The sequence below is a fragment of the Acanthopagrus latus genome, chromosome 16 (genome assembly GCF_904848185.1).
Source record: "Acanthopagrus latus isolate v.2019 chromosome 16, fAcaLat1.1, whole genome shotgun sequence".
Lineage (NCBI taxonomy): Eukaryota > Metazoa > Chordata > Actinopteri > Spariformes > Sparidae > Acanthopagrus > Acanthopagrus latus.
In genome coordinates, this window is record NC_051054.1 from 18,505,742 (window position 1) to 18,522,126 (window position 16,385).

A 16,385-nucleotide genomic window follows, 5' to 3' on the forward strand; every position below is an offset into this window, starting at 1 on the left:
AAATCTACTGTTTTACTATGTCTTTTTCCCTATTTCAATACTGTCATCATCATTACCGTTGCAGACCAACATTATTGTCATAATGATATTTAACGTAAATAAGCTGTGTATTTACAAGTGCTATATCAAAGGCAAATGGACATGTTTCAGTTGCTTATGATATAACACTTAGAATTACTATGACCTGGAAGACTGAGAACCTTCATCAATATGTATTTACAATCTGTGATTAATATTGTTCCAAAATGGGCCTTATGGTGTGCATCTCATTGATCAATAAAGCTGCATTCATTCGGCTTATCTCTAATTTCCGTGTTGCCACAAAGTATTTTTCCAGTTAAATTAAACTTAATTTACCAACAACTTTACATCAAGACGTCAAGGACTGAATGTCTGCATACTATCTGCAATAAAATCAAATCTGTAAAGTAAATTTGGCACACTCAGATCCATTAACCTTGTCAAGTGGTAGAATTGAGCTTGCTAGTAGAAATCAGAGAGTGACATTTGACATCAAACTTGATGATTCTGAGGGCTGCAGAGGGTGCACATAAATCCTAGTTACAGCATCCCTAATTCTTACCTACACATCAATATTAATTATATTAGTATATCATTTGTTTTCTCAGTTCTAATCTTGTTTTATTTTTATACAGATTACTTTACTATAGTGCCATTTTTAGCCATGGTAATGAGGTGGTATTAAACTGTTGGTCGTATCACCAGTTATCAGTTATAAAGCATAAACATTTATGATTATGAAAAAATTATAAAGGCTCTTTTTTATCAGGTTTGTTATAACAATCTTTATTATCAGCACTCCATCTGCACAGTAAAAAACCCCAAATAACAGACTTTATTTTGGAGATGATAAATCATTATCAAATCAACATAACACTGTCAAAACAATTAGGACAATTCAGGGAAGCAATAAAGTAGATTCTTGATTTTGAGACCACAGCAAATATACAGTTTGCAGTACAGATGGATAATCCCATGAGTAAATAGTTGGGTTGTGTTTTTGTTTTTAAAGCAACTCCTGTAATTCATGATTACTCACAACCTTATTGCTCTTCACCATTCACATTCAGGTACAGGATCGGTAATTGCAAAGCACAAGTTCAAAAGGTTGAAAGGCCTGCTGAGGTTGTTGTATTACACAGGAAGTGAAGGAACTAAAAGCTTGTGTTTTAGTAATATATTCTTTTAATTAAATAGCACATGTCCTTGTGTGCACTGCAGCTAATTCAACAGCATAAATTAACACAGACCCTCTGTTAACAGAAGGCATAAAACACATGAACACTCATCCAGCAGACAATAATTTAAGTGTGAAAACATTATGCTGACAGATGATAACAACAATATATATAAAAACTTTCATTCTAATGGCTTAACAGCAGTTACAATCAGCGACATGACTGAATTCATGACTTCATCAAGACACAAAGGGAAGGCAACATGTCTTTTTTTTTTTTTTTTTTTAATTTGAGCAAAGCAAAAATAAATATTCATACTTAATCTTGTCTCAAAGAGTACACGTGCATGCATTTGTGTAACAATAAAACAATACAACAAAACGTCTGTTTCCATTGACCATCCAATACCTAAGGTTCAGGTGAAGAATGGAGTTAAAAGCTCATGAGTACGTCTCGTTCTTGCAGGCTCGTGTAGAATGGCTTCCCGAACACAAACGAGTGCAGTCCTGCCCTCAGCTTCTCAGCGAAGGCCATTACTATGTTCAGGTCCCCCTCCACTGTAAGATCCAGGTCCGTCTTTAAATTGCGAAGGGATCGAAAGGGCTTCTTCCCTTTTTGCCTGCAGAGGGAGGAGGACAGCAATTGCAGTAGTTACTGTTAACAAGCCACAATAGTTGGGCCTGAGGATTTGCATTAGCATCTCGTTAGGTTGTGGCTGTGTGCAGGAATGCCGTGTCACCATGAATTATGTATGCTGCTAGAGGATGGCCAGTGGGCTTAGACAATCTTGTCAAGGAACCTGTAAAATAGAAGGCCTTCATGCCTGCGCATAACCACACAAATACTGGCTTTGCTTATGTAGAGTTCTGAAGCAAGTTATAGTCAGACATGTATTATGTATAGGAACAAATGGCATTCTGGCACCAATTTAAGCATTTTAAACAGAATGAGGTAAAATAAAATATTTTGTGATATTGTGGTAATGTTTCATGTAATATTTTATACCCTTTAAAAAAAGCAAAGTCAGACTAATAAATTACTGCATATTGCATTTTTTGGAATTAAAAAATGATTTGTGTATTTTTCTCCTTATGAACGTGGGTACGTGTCAATGCCATTTTTGTTTTATTTCACTTTTCTTTACCTTAAAAATCACCATCTACTATCTACAGTTGTTAAAGCGAATGCTGCAACACTGTGAAATGGCATGAGGGTGAGCAGATAATGAATACATTTTAACTTAAGAATAAACTTATTATACAAATTGTCATTAGTTTAATCATATATTTTACAACCACAACCACTTTTCCCCAAAGACCGGAGGATTTTAAAATACTTTAAATCATCTTTTGCAGTACTAAAGCGCTTAACCGAATTTTTGGCCACAGGGGGGCAGCATATCAAACTGTAAAGACAACATTTTGATAAAGTTAATGTGGCAACCATGTTAGCAAACAGCAGTGAATTTACATGGCCAGCAAATATGGAATAATATTAGCTTGAGTCGTTGAGTAACACCATAGTAACATCTGTCATGGTGTCGTGTTTCTGACCTAAAGTCCAATACTCACTCTTGTATTAGCGCAGTTTTTTCCCCCAACGACTCTTGAAATACGTGCCTCCACTAAATTTGCTCGCTAGTTTCAAACTTTGTTTGTCTGCAGATTGGTAAGGAGCAAACAGTGTTGCAAATGGGTTTACCTTGATTTTTTTTCACTGAAAACAGTTAAAAAGAAAACAGCTGCAGTGCTAAGTCACGGAAGCCATAAAAACTGAATCCGATATAATCAGCTGAAAGTAGGGCTGGGCGACATGGCCAAGTGTTACCACGATATGTTTAATTATATTCAGCAGAACCAAGCAACCAAATGGCTTTATATTAAACACTGAATAAATACAATTATAAATATGTACGCCAAATTGCTTGTTTCAAGATTTTAGTGGTAGTAGGCTGAACTATACATTAATTAAAGAAAATAATAAAAGTGAAATGTTGAGGATGATTACGCTACTGCATCCTACATGCATTACCAATGTAACAATGTGAGAACTTCCTGCCACCCCAGTGCCTCATGCGATTCTATGCCATCTACTTTGAACTTTGCACCTCAAAAAGACTTCTTGATGTTTAAAAATAAATAAATAAATAAAAAATAAATGGGCTCCAAACAGCTTGTCCCCATAACCTATTCTTCTGAAGCCTCAAGATCCCAAATTAATTAAAAAAGATATTTATTATAACCTTTTATAGGGCCGAAGTATTTACTGCAGCTGCTACGCTTAAAGCATTAGTGTGAAGTGGGTGCAGGAGCTTAACCGTGCCTCGAGGGTATCAATAATGTCTTTTCAAATCTATCTGGGATCTTTGGGCTTTGGGAGCATTGGATTACAGTGTACGAGGTTTTTGGAGTCCCTTTATGTTTTTAAACAATCCGCTGCTACTTCAGTTGTTTAGGAGAATGCTGCGATGCCATTTTGATGTGGAGCTCCAGAAATGTTTTGCAGACTATGAATCTTTCCTTTCCTTTATTGCGTTATGTAGTGTTTTTTCCATGTAATATAATATATACAGCTGTACTGCGTTCTGCCCATAAAATAATGCACATGTGCAAACTCTCATCAAACATGCAAGAGGCAAGATGTCTCCCCCCATAGCTAATGTTCAAGACACAGTGTGTAAAGGGGTGCAGCAGATATGCACCAGATTGCACCAGATGACCATGTAAAATGATTCTATTAGGACCCCCAAATAAAAGTATGAACCTGAAAATTAGCATTATATGACCTATTTGTTATTTTACATTTTATATTTTTAATTAATTGACAATACTTTAGAGGTAGAGTCAAAGAGGTTTTTTTTTTGCAATTTCTTTGTTCTGTATATTTTCTTGTATATTTACCACAATTCCATTCATAAAAGCAATAAAAGTGAAAAACAATTAAACAGGTGAGTACTTTTTATAAGCACACTAAAAACATAATAAAGTGTTATGATGATGATGAGCAGCATCATATTTGTCAACTGGGAAGCACCACAACAAGTGCTTTGTGCCTCCTGCCAGTTTCTTCCGATCACTATCGTAAACCGGTCCTGTGAGCCTGTCATAACAACCTGGTCATATTTTGTTCATCTCTGCAGGTTTCTTTCAGTATAAAGAAACTAGGCTGCAACAAAGAATTATGTTTTTTAATTGATTATTCTGCTAATTTCTTTTTTATTTCAGTTGTCTTCATTTGTGCTCTACAATATAAGAAAACATTGAAACATTTTTTTTCCCCAGAGCCCAAGGTAACCTATCAAAATTGTCTAATCAACAGTACAAAACATAAAATAAATGAAATTTAAAATGACATGAAACAAAGACACGCATCAAATCCAATCTGAAAAAGCCAAAATCATCAAATGTTAAGCATTTCTGCCAGAAAAATGACTTTAAATAACTCACAATAATCAAATTCATTTCTTTATTCTAGTACCATTTCAAGCTTAAACCTGCGCCAGAAAACACAAAAAAGGGGGAACAGTAGTATCAAGGCTGCTACAACTTTACAATCTTTCCCCACCGCTTGTATAACTTTTAGTCTTTTAATGTTTAGTCTATCCACAAGGGCCCAAAACTACTAAAGGTCAACAACAGCGCACAGATATTCCCCTTCCTCAGTAGCTTTTCTCTATGTTCATATCGTACAGAACATCTATTTGGGCTGACAAGAAAGACAGACTTTTTGTGCTCTTCACCAAATACATACACATTGTAAGATGTGTTCCTACTGAAGGGCAAAACCGGCAGAGTGGAATACTACAATCACTCGGACACCTCCACTTCATTCACTTGGCAGGGAAGTGCTAACCTCGCCCCTGGTTGTGTCTGATGTTCAACAAGCAGATAAATCGTGTCAGAATTTCTTTGCATGTGAGAACATGGCTGCTGTCTCAACACTACGGAGGAACAGACACAGAGTCAGATAATGACAACAGATGGCCTGTTGCTATTAGATTAAAATAGAAATATGTAAACTTTAAAACGAAAATAGGGATAGATGGTATAGGTTTATCAAAGATCTGCTACTAGGATCTGTTCTGGCCTGAACTATGGAAAAAGGAATAATAAAATTAGAAAAAAAAAAAAGAAATAGGTAAAGGGTGGTCAGTGGATATTTTAAGGGTTTAGAATTTGCCCGTGTTTTGAAATTAATGTATACAAAATAATGATAAAGTAAATTAAAATGTAATTCATTACTTGTTGCATAGCTTTACTGTATTGCAATATACATGTCTGGTTGTCACAAGACACCACAGAACACCTCAACTTGCATTACTTCTCAGGGAATCACAGGTCATAAATAATAGATAAAAAGGTAATAAAAATACAGTATTTCTTATTTACCAGTGGTTACACACAAATGAAAACATAATTATGAATATTATATTGCATTTTAATCAAAACTGTGTTCCAATTTTACACCTAAATCCTAACTAATTCTCTCTAAATCTTACATACTGTGTCAATACAAATGAACAGGTTACAAATTGTTCTGTGTATTAAAGTATTGTGATTGTAGAGCATTCTGTTACGCCTATTAGGACAGGATGCCTCATCAGAAAAAGATGCGATCTTGCAGAATTCCTTTTTAATCATTGGTATTTAGTTTTCCCAGTAGGCAGAGGATAGTGTGCCAGCTGATATCGTATACCAACACTACACAGATGCCATTGGACTCTATCGAAACACTCAGCAGCTTACTTTGTTTATTCATACCAGTAAGGCCATCTGGAGCAGTGTTTGTATGCATCAAAGTCATACTTCAGCATTTTCAGAACACACGGTCATATGAGGTTTTTGCAACAGCTAAGCAGAATGGTCCCTTTGACCTCTACTTTTTGTGCAAGCCCTGCATGGTGCCCTGACCGTATATTCCACTCTCAGTGTTTCTTCATCTTCAACATTGTTCTGGTTTTAAAATCTGAGGATGAGTGCTAACCCTGTGTGTTCCTCCTCATGCTGACTGGCCACTGTTGATTATGTCGCTATCAGAACAAGGTCAGTGGCTTAAGTGCAAAGTCAAAGCAAAGTTCAATAAAACAACAGAAAGCAAGTGAATGAACAACTCTGGCAAATACATGTTTTTTTTTGTTTTCCTGAGGAGCAGGCTGTTTGAGTGTAGTGGTCCACTGCCACATGATAATCCTGTTTGTTATTTGGATCAAAGTGGTATTAGAGGCAGCTCTTACGTTTCGTCCTCGATGTACTTGAGCAGAGTGAGGGCCTTCCTGTGGAGCAGCAGCAGGAACTGGGCCAGATAGGTGCTCCGCAGGGACAGACCTGGCTTCAGCATGAACACCTGAATACGACACAGGATGTCAATTAGTATTTGGGGCTACTGTTCGGCAAGAAAAAACAAAACTGAAAGGATTAACACACTCTTCCCTCCCTTGTGCTAACCTTGAGAAACAAACATATTGCTGTTGTCATGAGAGACACTTGTGACCACAAGTCTGGGAGCCCTGTCATGGGAATGGATGATGGGTTGTTAACCTTGGGAATAAATTCAACCATTTTGTATTGCTATTTTGTAATTCTTCCCAATTGTACACTGCAGTAAAGAACAAGGTATCAAATTCAATTCCACATATATAGAAGCTGCAATGATTAGTTGGTTAACCTATTAGTCTATCAAAGAAAAATGAATCACCAGCTATTTTGATAATAAACATGTAATAAAATATTTTCAGTCATTTTTCAAGCAGAAATGTCAAACATTTGCAGATTCCAGCTTCTGAAATATAATAATTGTTTTGCTTTTCTCTGTCATTCATAATAGAAAATAAAAAAATCTTTGGTGGTTTGGTACTGTTAACCCCTTTAACAAGTACGAACTAGTTGAATGACAAACTACACATCACAGCAACCATTTAAGTAAACCACTTGAGAACAGAAACAAGAGTTTGCACCATGTGTATACAAAACACAACAGTATAAAACTAGAAATGTTAAAGTTGGTTTAGTATCACTGACTAATTCTGATGCATTAGAAGTGAGAGGAGTTAACTCTCAGAGGAGACCAGGGTCATGACCTGATTATGATAAAAATTATCAAGAAAAACTGTTTGACTTTGGGTTAATCATTTGCCACTTGTGCAGTAAGAAGGGGATGCTTATTATTGGGTTAAACAAAAGGGAAATCTCTGGCATCTGCAATGATTAGTCGACTAATGGATCAGTCTACTGACAAAAAAAAATATTAGCAAATATTTTGATAATCAATTAAAGTAATTTTTCTTGCAAAAATGGAAACAAAATAAAATGCCTCTGAAACATGGAGACTTCTCATTTTTCTCCATTTTACATCATGTTAAACTGAATATCTTTTTTTTGGCAGAATGACAAAACAAGACATCAGAGAAACCATCCTGGACTTTGAGGACCTGGGAACAACATTTGTCAAAACTTTCTGAAATTTTATTGTCCTAATGATTCATCTGTTTATCTAGAAAATAACTGGCAAATTATCAATAATGAAAATTGTTAGTAGCAGTCCCAGTGGCATCTGACATTTGTACCCAAATTCAGATTCAGTGAACCAGTCTCTATTATTTGTTTATTTTTACTGACACTGCTGTTACTATTTCAGATATAAATCATTTACATATCCTATCACAGAGAATAGCCGTTATAAAAGGATCAAAGGATGATGTTACAGAGTCAATTTTAACAGTTTTCATATTCTAAATAACATATTCCTTTTCTGACAAAATTAAAAAAAGGTCAGAGTCAGCCTTCTAAAGCCTGCTTTTTGATTTAGATGGAAAATGGAATAAATAAATGGAATGGCTGCATTTATATATCCCTTTTATCCAGAGCCTTTTACAATTTGCCTCCCATTCACACACAAACTGCAGCAGGATGTAATTAATACAGAGTTCTGCCTCACAGTGTATAGTATTTGGGCATCAGTAAAGAATTTAAGAGTGCTGCTATAGTCCTGTTTCTGTGTGTTGAATGCTGAAGTATGTTTATGGATAGTTCTTTATGTGAACTGATTTTATTTGGTTGCATGAGTGTGTTTTTATTTCCCTCCCTATATGGTCATGGGAGAGGCTTTTCATTCATTTATCTTTAATTCTCTTCTAAATGATGATACTGAAAATAATATTTTTTTTTAAACTGTGTTCTCGATGTAGTTTAGTTACCAACTTGTCAATTTGCTGCAGGGTTTTGTTTTTTTTTTCTTATTTCTTCCGGGTCTGTTAGGAGGGCTGTTTCGGTTTGTTTTTCATTGAAAAAACAATAAGACATGAGGTGTCATTATATTCTTACCTCATCTATAAACGACTTCACCAAAGTGTCTTTATGCATGACATCTTGAAATATGTTCCTAAGAAAAAACGAAAAACACAGTCCGTCATAAGCATTTTTAATTAGTTTTTTTTTTTTTTTTAATTTTATATAGTTTAAAATGTTATGACTCATGTGACCCACTTAATACGACAGATACTGTGTTTGTGCCTTACAGGTCTGGTGTGAAGGTCTCATCCGTGTGGATGACTGTGTCAGGAGGAATGTCCTCCTCGCTGTCTGTATTCCAGAGTGCGCTGAGCTCCAAATGCATGTAGCGCCGCTGATTGTATGTGTGCTCATGGCACGGTGGCATCTGCTTGACCGTGTTGATGTCGACGTCGATGTGCGTGGTCGGATACGGAGAGTAGAGCACCTGGCGGAAGGGCAGGACGAAGCTGCCTGTGGAGTCCTGGGGAAAGCCCGTAATGACAATGTGTCAGCCTCCAGGGAATATCATGGTGGGTATTATTATGGCTTTATGTGATGTGTAAAAGGATGTTTATATTATTATGCTTAGTGATGTCAAAAGTACGGCCCCTTCACTTCACTCTGAGCAGACAGCACAGAACACACAGTGTTTCTATAAACAGGAAGCTGCTTGCTTGTAAAAAGTACAAATTTTTTTTTACGAATATCAGATGCACACATCACATCTAAAGTACACAGACAAAGAAAAACATTAGAATTTTCTACCAAAAGATCTTGTATACATGTCATACCATTGCATAGATGCCTTAATAAATCATTTCACTTAATGCTGCATTTTATGAGGAAATCTATAAAAGGATCCCACAGGGAGCTCCAGAGTACAGCCAACATGTACCATACTGACTAGGGATGTCCTTATCAGGTTTTATCAGCATCTCCCTGATTGCCTGTTTTTACATGCTCTGCTGTATGAGACTCACTCATATGACTCAGTGTATTGCCAAGATGGTAGGGCATACCGGGAATTCAAAAACTCAAGATGAAGAAGAAAACCCTGATCCTCTACCACGGAGATGAGCTGGTTATCCAGAGCAATGAATTCAATTATCTTCTCTGCAATATTTTATCATATCAAATGCAGCTATTTTGTTACCCCCTTGCAAAATGGTGGTATTGCAGATGTTGCATGTCGCCGCTGGACTGCTTTTGCTATCCAATTTAAAATATTTCCACACTGCAGACATTTTATTGACATGTATGCCAGCGTAACATTTCATGCGTGTCTGAGTTCTGCAACAAATTGTGCTCTGACCCTAACCCTAACCTAAAATTAAGTGACATTGGCCAATGTAACATAAAGCTCAGCGCTGTACAAAACAGCACTTTAACATCTGTCAACTTCTCTATATTATACTCGACCATGATGTAAAAGCAGAAAGAAAAACAAAAACACTAAATGCCTGGTATGCATTCAAATATGTCAGTATCTTAATTTGCAAATTTCAGTTAGCTTGTTAAAAGAAATTTTGAAGACAACATGAATGAATTTGATGAATAAATTAAAACAGATCTGAATCTTATGCAGCATGGTAATAAAAATATCTTCCTGCAATAATTCAAGGTCAAAGCGAGAAATCAGATCAGAACAACAGACAATCTCAAACAAAAACAATTAACTGGCTCCAATAGTAATCACACTGTGCTGAATAATGAGGGAACCGGTCTACCTTGAGCAGACCCTGAACAAACAGGCCTGTGTCGTATTTGAAGGAAGAGTCGGCTTTGCAGAGGCGAGAGCACTTCCTCTCAGCCGGGGTGAGGAAAAGGCAGAGGGTCCGCACAATCTGAGAAGAAACAAGAGTCAGGTTTGTAAATGCATGCAAACATGCTGCATTAGGTTTCACATTTTAAGCATGCACAGAATATTGCCTTTTGCTTCCACCTTGATTTAGCTGCTTGTTAGTTTAGAAAAATGGTGGATTCCTGCACACAGCCCAAAATCTATTAAAGATGCTACATATCAGTACAATGTACTCAAGATGCAACATTTTGGTTACTGACCTGAATCCAGCATTAGGCTTGAGGCTAGTTCTTAGATACAGATAAAAGTCTTGATTTAATTGGTGCCAAGTTTAGTCCCCAAGCCAGTAAAACACCAAATTATGGCTGTGTACCTCATTGATATTCACTGGGCAACAACTGAATAGCCATTAACTACCGCAGATCTTCTCAGCAAACGTATGGTATGCAATATAAGATCACCATTTTCAGTCACTTAAATCCTTTTGCATCTAATTTCTATCTTTCTGGAAGCAGTCGTAGTAATAACTGCTGCCAAGCTCACACAGACATTCAAAAACCTGACACAAGCAGTTACTGAGTCTGAAAAAGTACATGTGGGTCTCATTAAACTCGAACCAACAGCAGAACACATTTCAAAACACTCTAAATTATGTAGATGCATTACACATTTTTCTGTGTGCAGCCACTTAATCCGGTAAATTTACCTTATTTACTTTCTCTGGGTTGCTTCCAACGACTATTGAACAGCCGCACGTCTGCAGATGAGAACTGATGGCCCTGAACCAAAGAGACAAAGACATGCAAATTAGAGCTCATTAGCTTCATTAGCATTGCTCTAATTTCTAATGACAGCTTTTAGGAATTATGATTGAGAAAGGGGAGTTCGAAAAACATTTATGAGGGTTTATATAAAAGAGGAATTAAGATGGTTACTGGCTGTGGAGTAGGCTACAATACATGTGTTTAGATTCAGAACGGGAGTTCTGGTTACTTTAAACCCGAACCCAGTGTTTACATATTTAATTATGAAACTGACTTATAGGCATAAATGTTTTGGAATCAGTCCAGTAGATTTCCTTCAGCAATCCACGTTGAGAAAAATGTTTTGCCAAGGTGTCTTTGTGGGCTCAATTAGATTGTTCCAAGTATGTGACAACATTACAAAAAGGGTCTCTACAGAAATAGACCTTTCTGTTAAAAGAATAAAATAGCTTTTGGTTAACTAGAAACAGCAGCTGTGTTGCTCTTGATAAATGCGCCAGATTCGATTTAGTAATTTTATCACGGTAAAAAACATTTCATTCAAACTCGACAGAAACAAAACACATTAAAACCATCTTGGTTTATCAGTCCCCTGTTCTAACAACATCTTAAAAATATTCTGGTTAAACAAGGTGCTCTGCCCTCCCTCTCACAACATTTTCATGTTTGACTTAATTGATAAAGAGTTTATTCCAATCAAACAACAGCTGGTGTCTAGTTGGAACAGTAACAAGACTAACCAAGTTGTTTCATTTTTTTCCAGTTTGAATGACGCATGTTTTACAATGATAAAAATGCTGTTTCTATAAATATAGTCTGGTGGATTTGGCTAGAGAAAAATCAGACCAGACCATAGTTTTTGGTTAAATAAGAAGGATTTTATATCCAACAAAAAGTTCTACCTCTGTAGACATTTTTTCCATAATCTCACTGCAGCCATTGTAGCCTGTGTTGCATCTGTGGCCTGATCTACTGTGCCATATTCCAAAACTGTTTGGACCCATAAATTGGCCCAGGTTTAAAAATACCTGAATATATTACCCAGCTATAAATGGATTCAATTTCGACTCAAGTCAATGAATTTCTGTTTACAGATGCTTTGTCATCTCTACAGGAAGCCGGACTAATCCTTTGCTACTTAAACTAAAATTGGGAGCTTTATTGCTGGAATGGACTTTCCGGACTCTCAACACTAACAGTGATTTAGCCTTCTATTCTTTCTCTGGAGGAAACTTCCACTAAGTGCAGAGCCATTACTTATCATTGGAAGGTTGTTGGGTGTTAAATGGGCATTGTTCATCATCTGTCTCCATTTGCCTGTACCGGAGTGCTTACTTGTGGAGGAAATCCTCATGGCAGCTGTCCCCGATGTCATCATCATTTAGCACGGTGTCTTTTATCTGCTCAGCAGGAGCGAAACAAATGAGTCATTTTCAAAATTGGTCTCAATAAAAGACAAAATTGCTGATGGGCACATTTGCAGGTACTGCAATGAAAATAAGATGTATGTTAACAGTGCAGGTAATAGCAAGAAAGATTGCAGGGAGATTCTTTGTGCAGATTTTTTTTTTTGCTGCATTTGCATACTAGAAGTAAATAAATGTGTTGAATGATACTGGGTGTGTTGTGTGTGTGTGCTGCCCACATCTATATCTTCCGGCACACTGTGTGACTTCATAAAGGCCAACAGCTCCATGATGGGGACAATCTCCAAACTCAGCACAGAGATGATGTTGTAACCCTATAGATGAAACAAAGTGGGAAAAATTAACTCAAATCAATTATTAGTTCACACAAACACAGTCGACTGAAGGGTCCGACAATGTGCATCTTTGGGCCACTGGCTTAGATTTAAAGTTTTAAAAAGGGCTGCGTAAGATATCAATATTATATCATTAATGTAATATGAGACTATATATCATCTTAGATGAGGTGTATGTATCAAGGTATTTGGTCAAAATAATTATGGTACATGATGTGGTTACCTAGTCCTGGCACTTATGAAGTGCCTTTGATGAGATTTTTAAAAATAAAGAGATATACATTTTCCTCTTTTGAGCAGAATCCAATAATGTTTTTTTTTTGGATATTTTTAACATGATATTGATATTTAATAATATTAGCCTTCAAACTCCAGTACTGGTCAGACTATGACTAGTCAGGGAAAATTATTAAATATTTTAGATAAATTGGGAGTGATTACAAACACTCCTAAGAAAGTTTTTCCTGTTATATTAAAAGAGAGATCAGTCTTGGTATTGTTGTACAGATACCAATAATCTGATTCAGCAAAAACATCAAAACCAGCAATAGTTTTACTTATGAATGAATATGAACAAGTTTTTACAATACCCTTGTTTAACAACAGCAGTCACATTTCTCAAATGTTAAAAACAGCAATTCTCTTAAAATTGTGTTAAAATAAATAAAGTACATCTTAAACTCTAGAGACAAAATATGTCTAGATTTTAAGGAAAACTGTCTTCAAATAAAAAGTAAACAAGTTCATACTCAGACCAGATGTTCAACATCAACTGTTGATCAACTGTTGAGAATATCCTGAACTAGGATAGATCAGGTTTTTAAGAAGGATTGATGAGTGTAAAAGGTAATAATTTGCAAACTCTAGCGTGAATACCAATCAAATTTCCAAGCCTGAGAAGTCAAGGGATCACCATGAGGAACAGGGTACCTTCTGCATCCAAATGCGCCCCTTGCGAATAACGTGCTTTAGTCTCTCCACACAGATGGTGTGCAGAGGAAGGTAGAAGGCCAGCTCTGTCTGAGGCAGGATGACTGACAAGGCACACGTGTTCTTGTCCCCCTTCAGCTCACCGTCGAAGATGAGAGACACGATGATGACGCCTTTTTCAGCCAGGACGAAAAACTTCACATCCACAGCGCCGCACTCAGCGCTACGTAGAATCTCTCCATTCAGTGTATGATTGGCCAAAAATGTGACCTCTCCATCGCTGAGGAACATCGACTGGTCACCCTTCGGTACCCAGATGTGGCGCACTCGTGGACCCAGGATGTTGTCCCAGTAGGCAAAGGTGGCAGCCAGTAGTGGGCATTCTCCTTCTACTGTGACCTCAGACTTTGCCACAGCAGGTGATTGCGGTGGACAGCCGGAAGACATCAGAATTGCTTGAAAAATGTCACTGTCTTCCCAAGAGTAAGAGTGAATGATAATCCTAGACATAAACACAGACAGAACACTTTATATACATTTGATGTAAAAAAGTGGAATCTACTTTAAATACAAAGGTCTCTAAAGCACCCAGTCTAATCTGGTTTGCCTTTTGTAATTATACCTTATCCAGAAACAGGCAGTACACGCACAGCTCTCTTAGTACAATAAGCATAATACATTCACTTAATAAGGTGGAAGTGAAAGCAACTTGTTTGGAGTGTTGTTTAGGCCAGATAAAACTTATTAGACCCAACCAAAAGCAACTTCTCTATCTGATAATGTCAGATACAACAGCCTAAATGTTTTCACCAAACTTCTTTCACAAGTGACGTCAATTCCATGTTCAATGATTTCTGGCATAACTGAAATGTGTTAAGTAGTGTACCCAGAGTCCAACGTCAAGCCGGTTGTTCTGCTTTAGTGTGGAACTCGGAAATATTTCAATATAAAATTCGCATCTCGACGCTAACCATTGCTCGAAACCGATTAAGCGTAATCATTTACGGGGAACGTTAACAGCCACAGCTTAATGGCAGCATGGTTAAGGAGTATCGAACCAAATAACGTTGGTATTAATAATCAGTCAGCATTTTATGATGTGCTAACTCAAGCTTTTGAAGCCAACCTAGCTCGCTAACTAGCGTTAGCCAAACTAACACCAACAAAGCATACGAATGACAAAACATTAACTTACCTTGTTGGTGTTATTGAAACTGAATAGCCACACCACAACTATGGGAATAATTCCAACTGTTTCTAAATAGTCCTCATTGTATTTTGCCTGTCATTTCCATTGCATGTAACATTTAAATAGTGATTAGCCAGCTGCAGTTTCGCTGTTTTGAAGACACTTCCTACTACGTCAGCCCTGCGTCATCCGCAAATGGCGCTGTACAGCGCCCTCTAGCAAGGGAGGCGTGGGAGTGGACAGGGAGTTTATGATGTCATTTTACATTTGAGGTTAGTTATTTAAATTAATTTATATAGCGGCCGGGAATACGAAGGGACGTATCTGCGGGCGAAATACTGATTATATTTAAATGTCATCTTTCTTAGCGTCCAGGTGGCAATCCCACTTCAGTACTGGCAACCTAATTAATGCTCATTCATATCGGTCCATGTATCATCTGATCATTCAATTATTCCATTTAATCTGGCAAACGAAAAACGAAAAATACTCCTATGCATTTCGTTAATCGTATCTCCGAAGCGTACCTAGCTGCCGATGTCCCTCAGGGGGGCAACGGATGTCAACATAATTGTGTTATTTTCCTCGAGAATAATTCTGATATTTTCAAACTTTGAGGAATTTTAAACACCTGATTAGTCCTTCTTTTACATAAAGAATTGGCTCATCCAAAATGTAGTTCTCTGTCACATATACATAAATATTTTAAGAGAAGCATGTATGAAAGTGTGTGCAAAAAACAAAACAAAAAAAACGTGATCCGGTGACCCCCCCTCTGCTCACAGAGATTTGCTTGAATTACTGTAGGAGGACCACAAATGCTACATAGTCAACTACATACATTGCAGACACACTTGAGCTTACACCTGACTCTTAATATAATTCCTAATGGTGTCAGTTACACACTAATGGGATGTCTGGGGCTGAACAGTCTGCCATAATTATAGAGAGTGGAAGAAATACTCAGTTGTGTCTTGTCATTGTAGGATGGATGGTTGGATGGATTAACACAAAAAGACACTGCATCTTTTTTTTTTATTTTTTTTTTTTTTTTACTGTTGTTATTGTCTTTTTTGTAATATTCCATCCTTTGGCTGCTGTGTCAAACAAATTTCCCCGTTTGTGGGACAATAAAGGAATACTGGTTCTGATTCAGACTCTGAAAGATGACCCAAAATAAGATTTAAAAAAAAGAAAAAAGAAAAAAACCCACCACAAATAATACATAAAAAACCCCACTGCGTTCACCAGTTTGTGGTTTTGTACTGCAGTACAGTCTTTGTAAGCTCCTCTTATTTAAGTCTGCTGTTTAAAATTCCACCCGATTCAGGCCCAAAGGAGTTACAAAACAGATTCACTTTGCATTGCCGAGCTCTGCTACCCGACGGTAACAACTCATATTGAGAGTATGGCATGCATCGGAAAGGATTGTCTTCATCTGTTTAAAGAGAGACTGAAGGGGTGGTATTCAT

General features: G+C 37.0%; 1 protein-coding gene across 1 annotated transcript; it reads right to left on the minus strand.

Annotated features, from left to right (window-relative positions):
* Positions 1–1,188: 1,188 nt before the first annotated feature.
* On the minus strand, positions 1,189–15,083 carry c9orf72 (C9orf72-SMCR8 complex subunit). The gene is made up of 10 exons (XM_037072155.1): positions 14,920–15,083; positions 13,725–14,226; positions 12,678–12,773; positions 12,368–12,432; positions 10,975–11,047; positions 10,195–10,311; positions 8,713–8,948; positions 8,519–8,576; positions 6,433–6,542; positions 1,189–1,818 (listed from the first exon to the last, which is right to left on the minus strand). Exons 2-10 carry the CDS (start codon positions 14,169–14,171, stop codon positions 1,632–1,634), a joined length of 1,389 nt encoding a protein of 462 aa, XP_036928050.1. The 5' UTR covers positions 14,172–14,226; positions 14,920–15,083; the 3' UTR covers positions 1,189–1,631.
* Between the last annotated feature and the right edge of the window lie 1,302 nt (positions 15,084–16,385).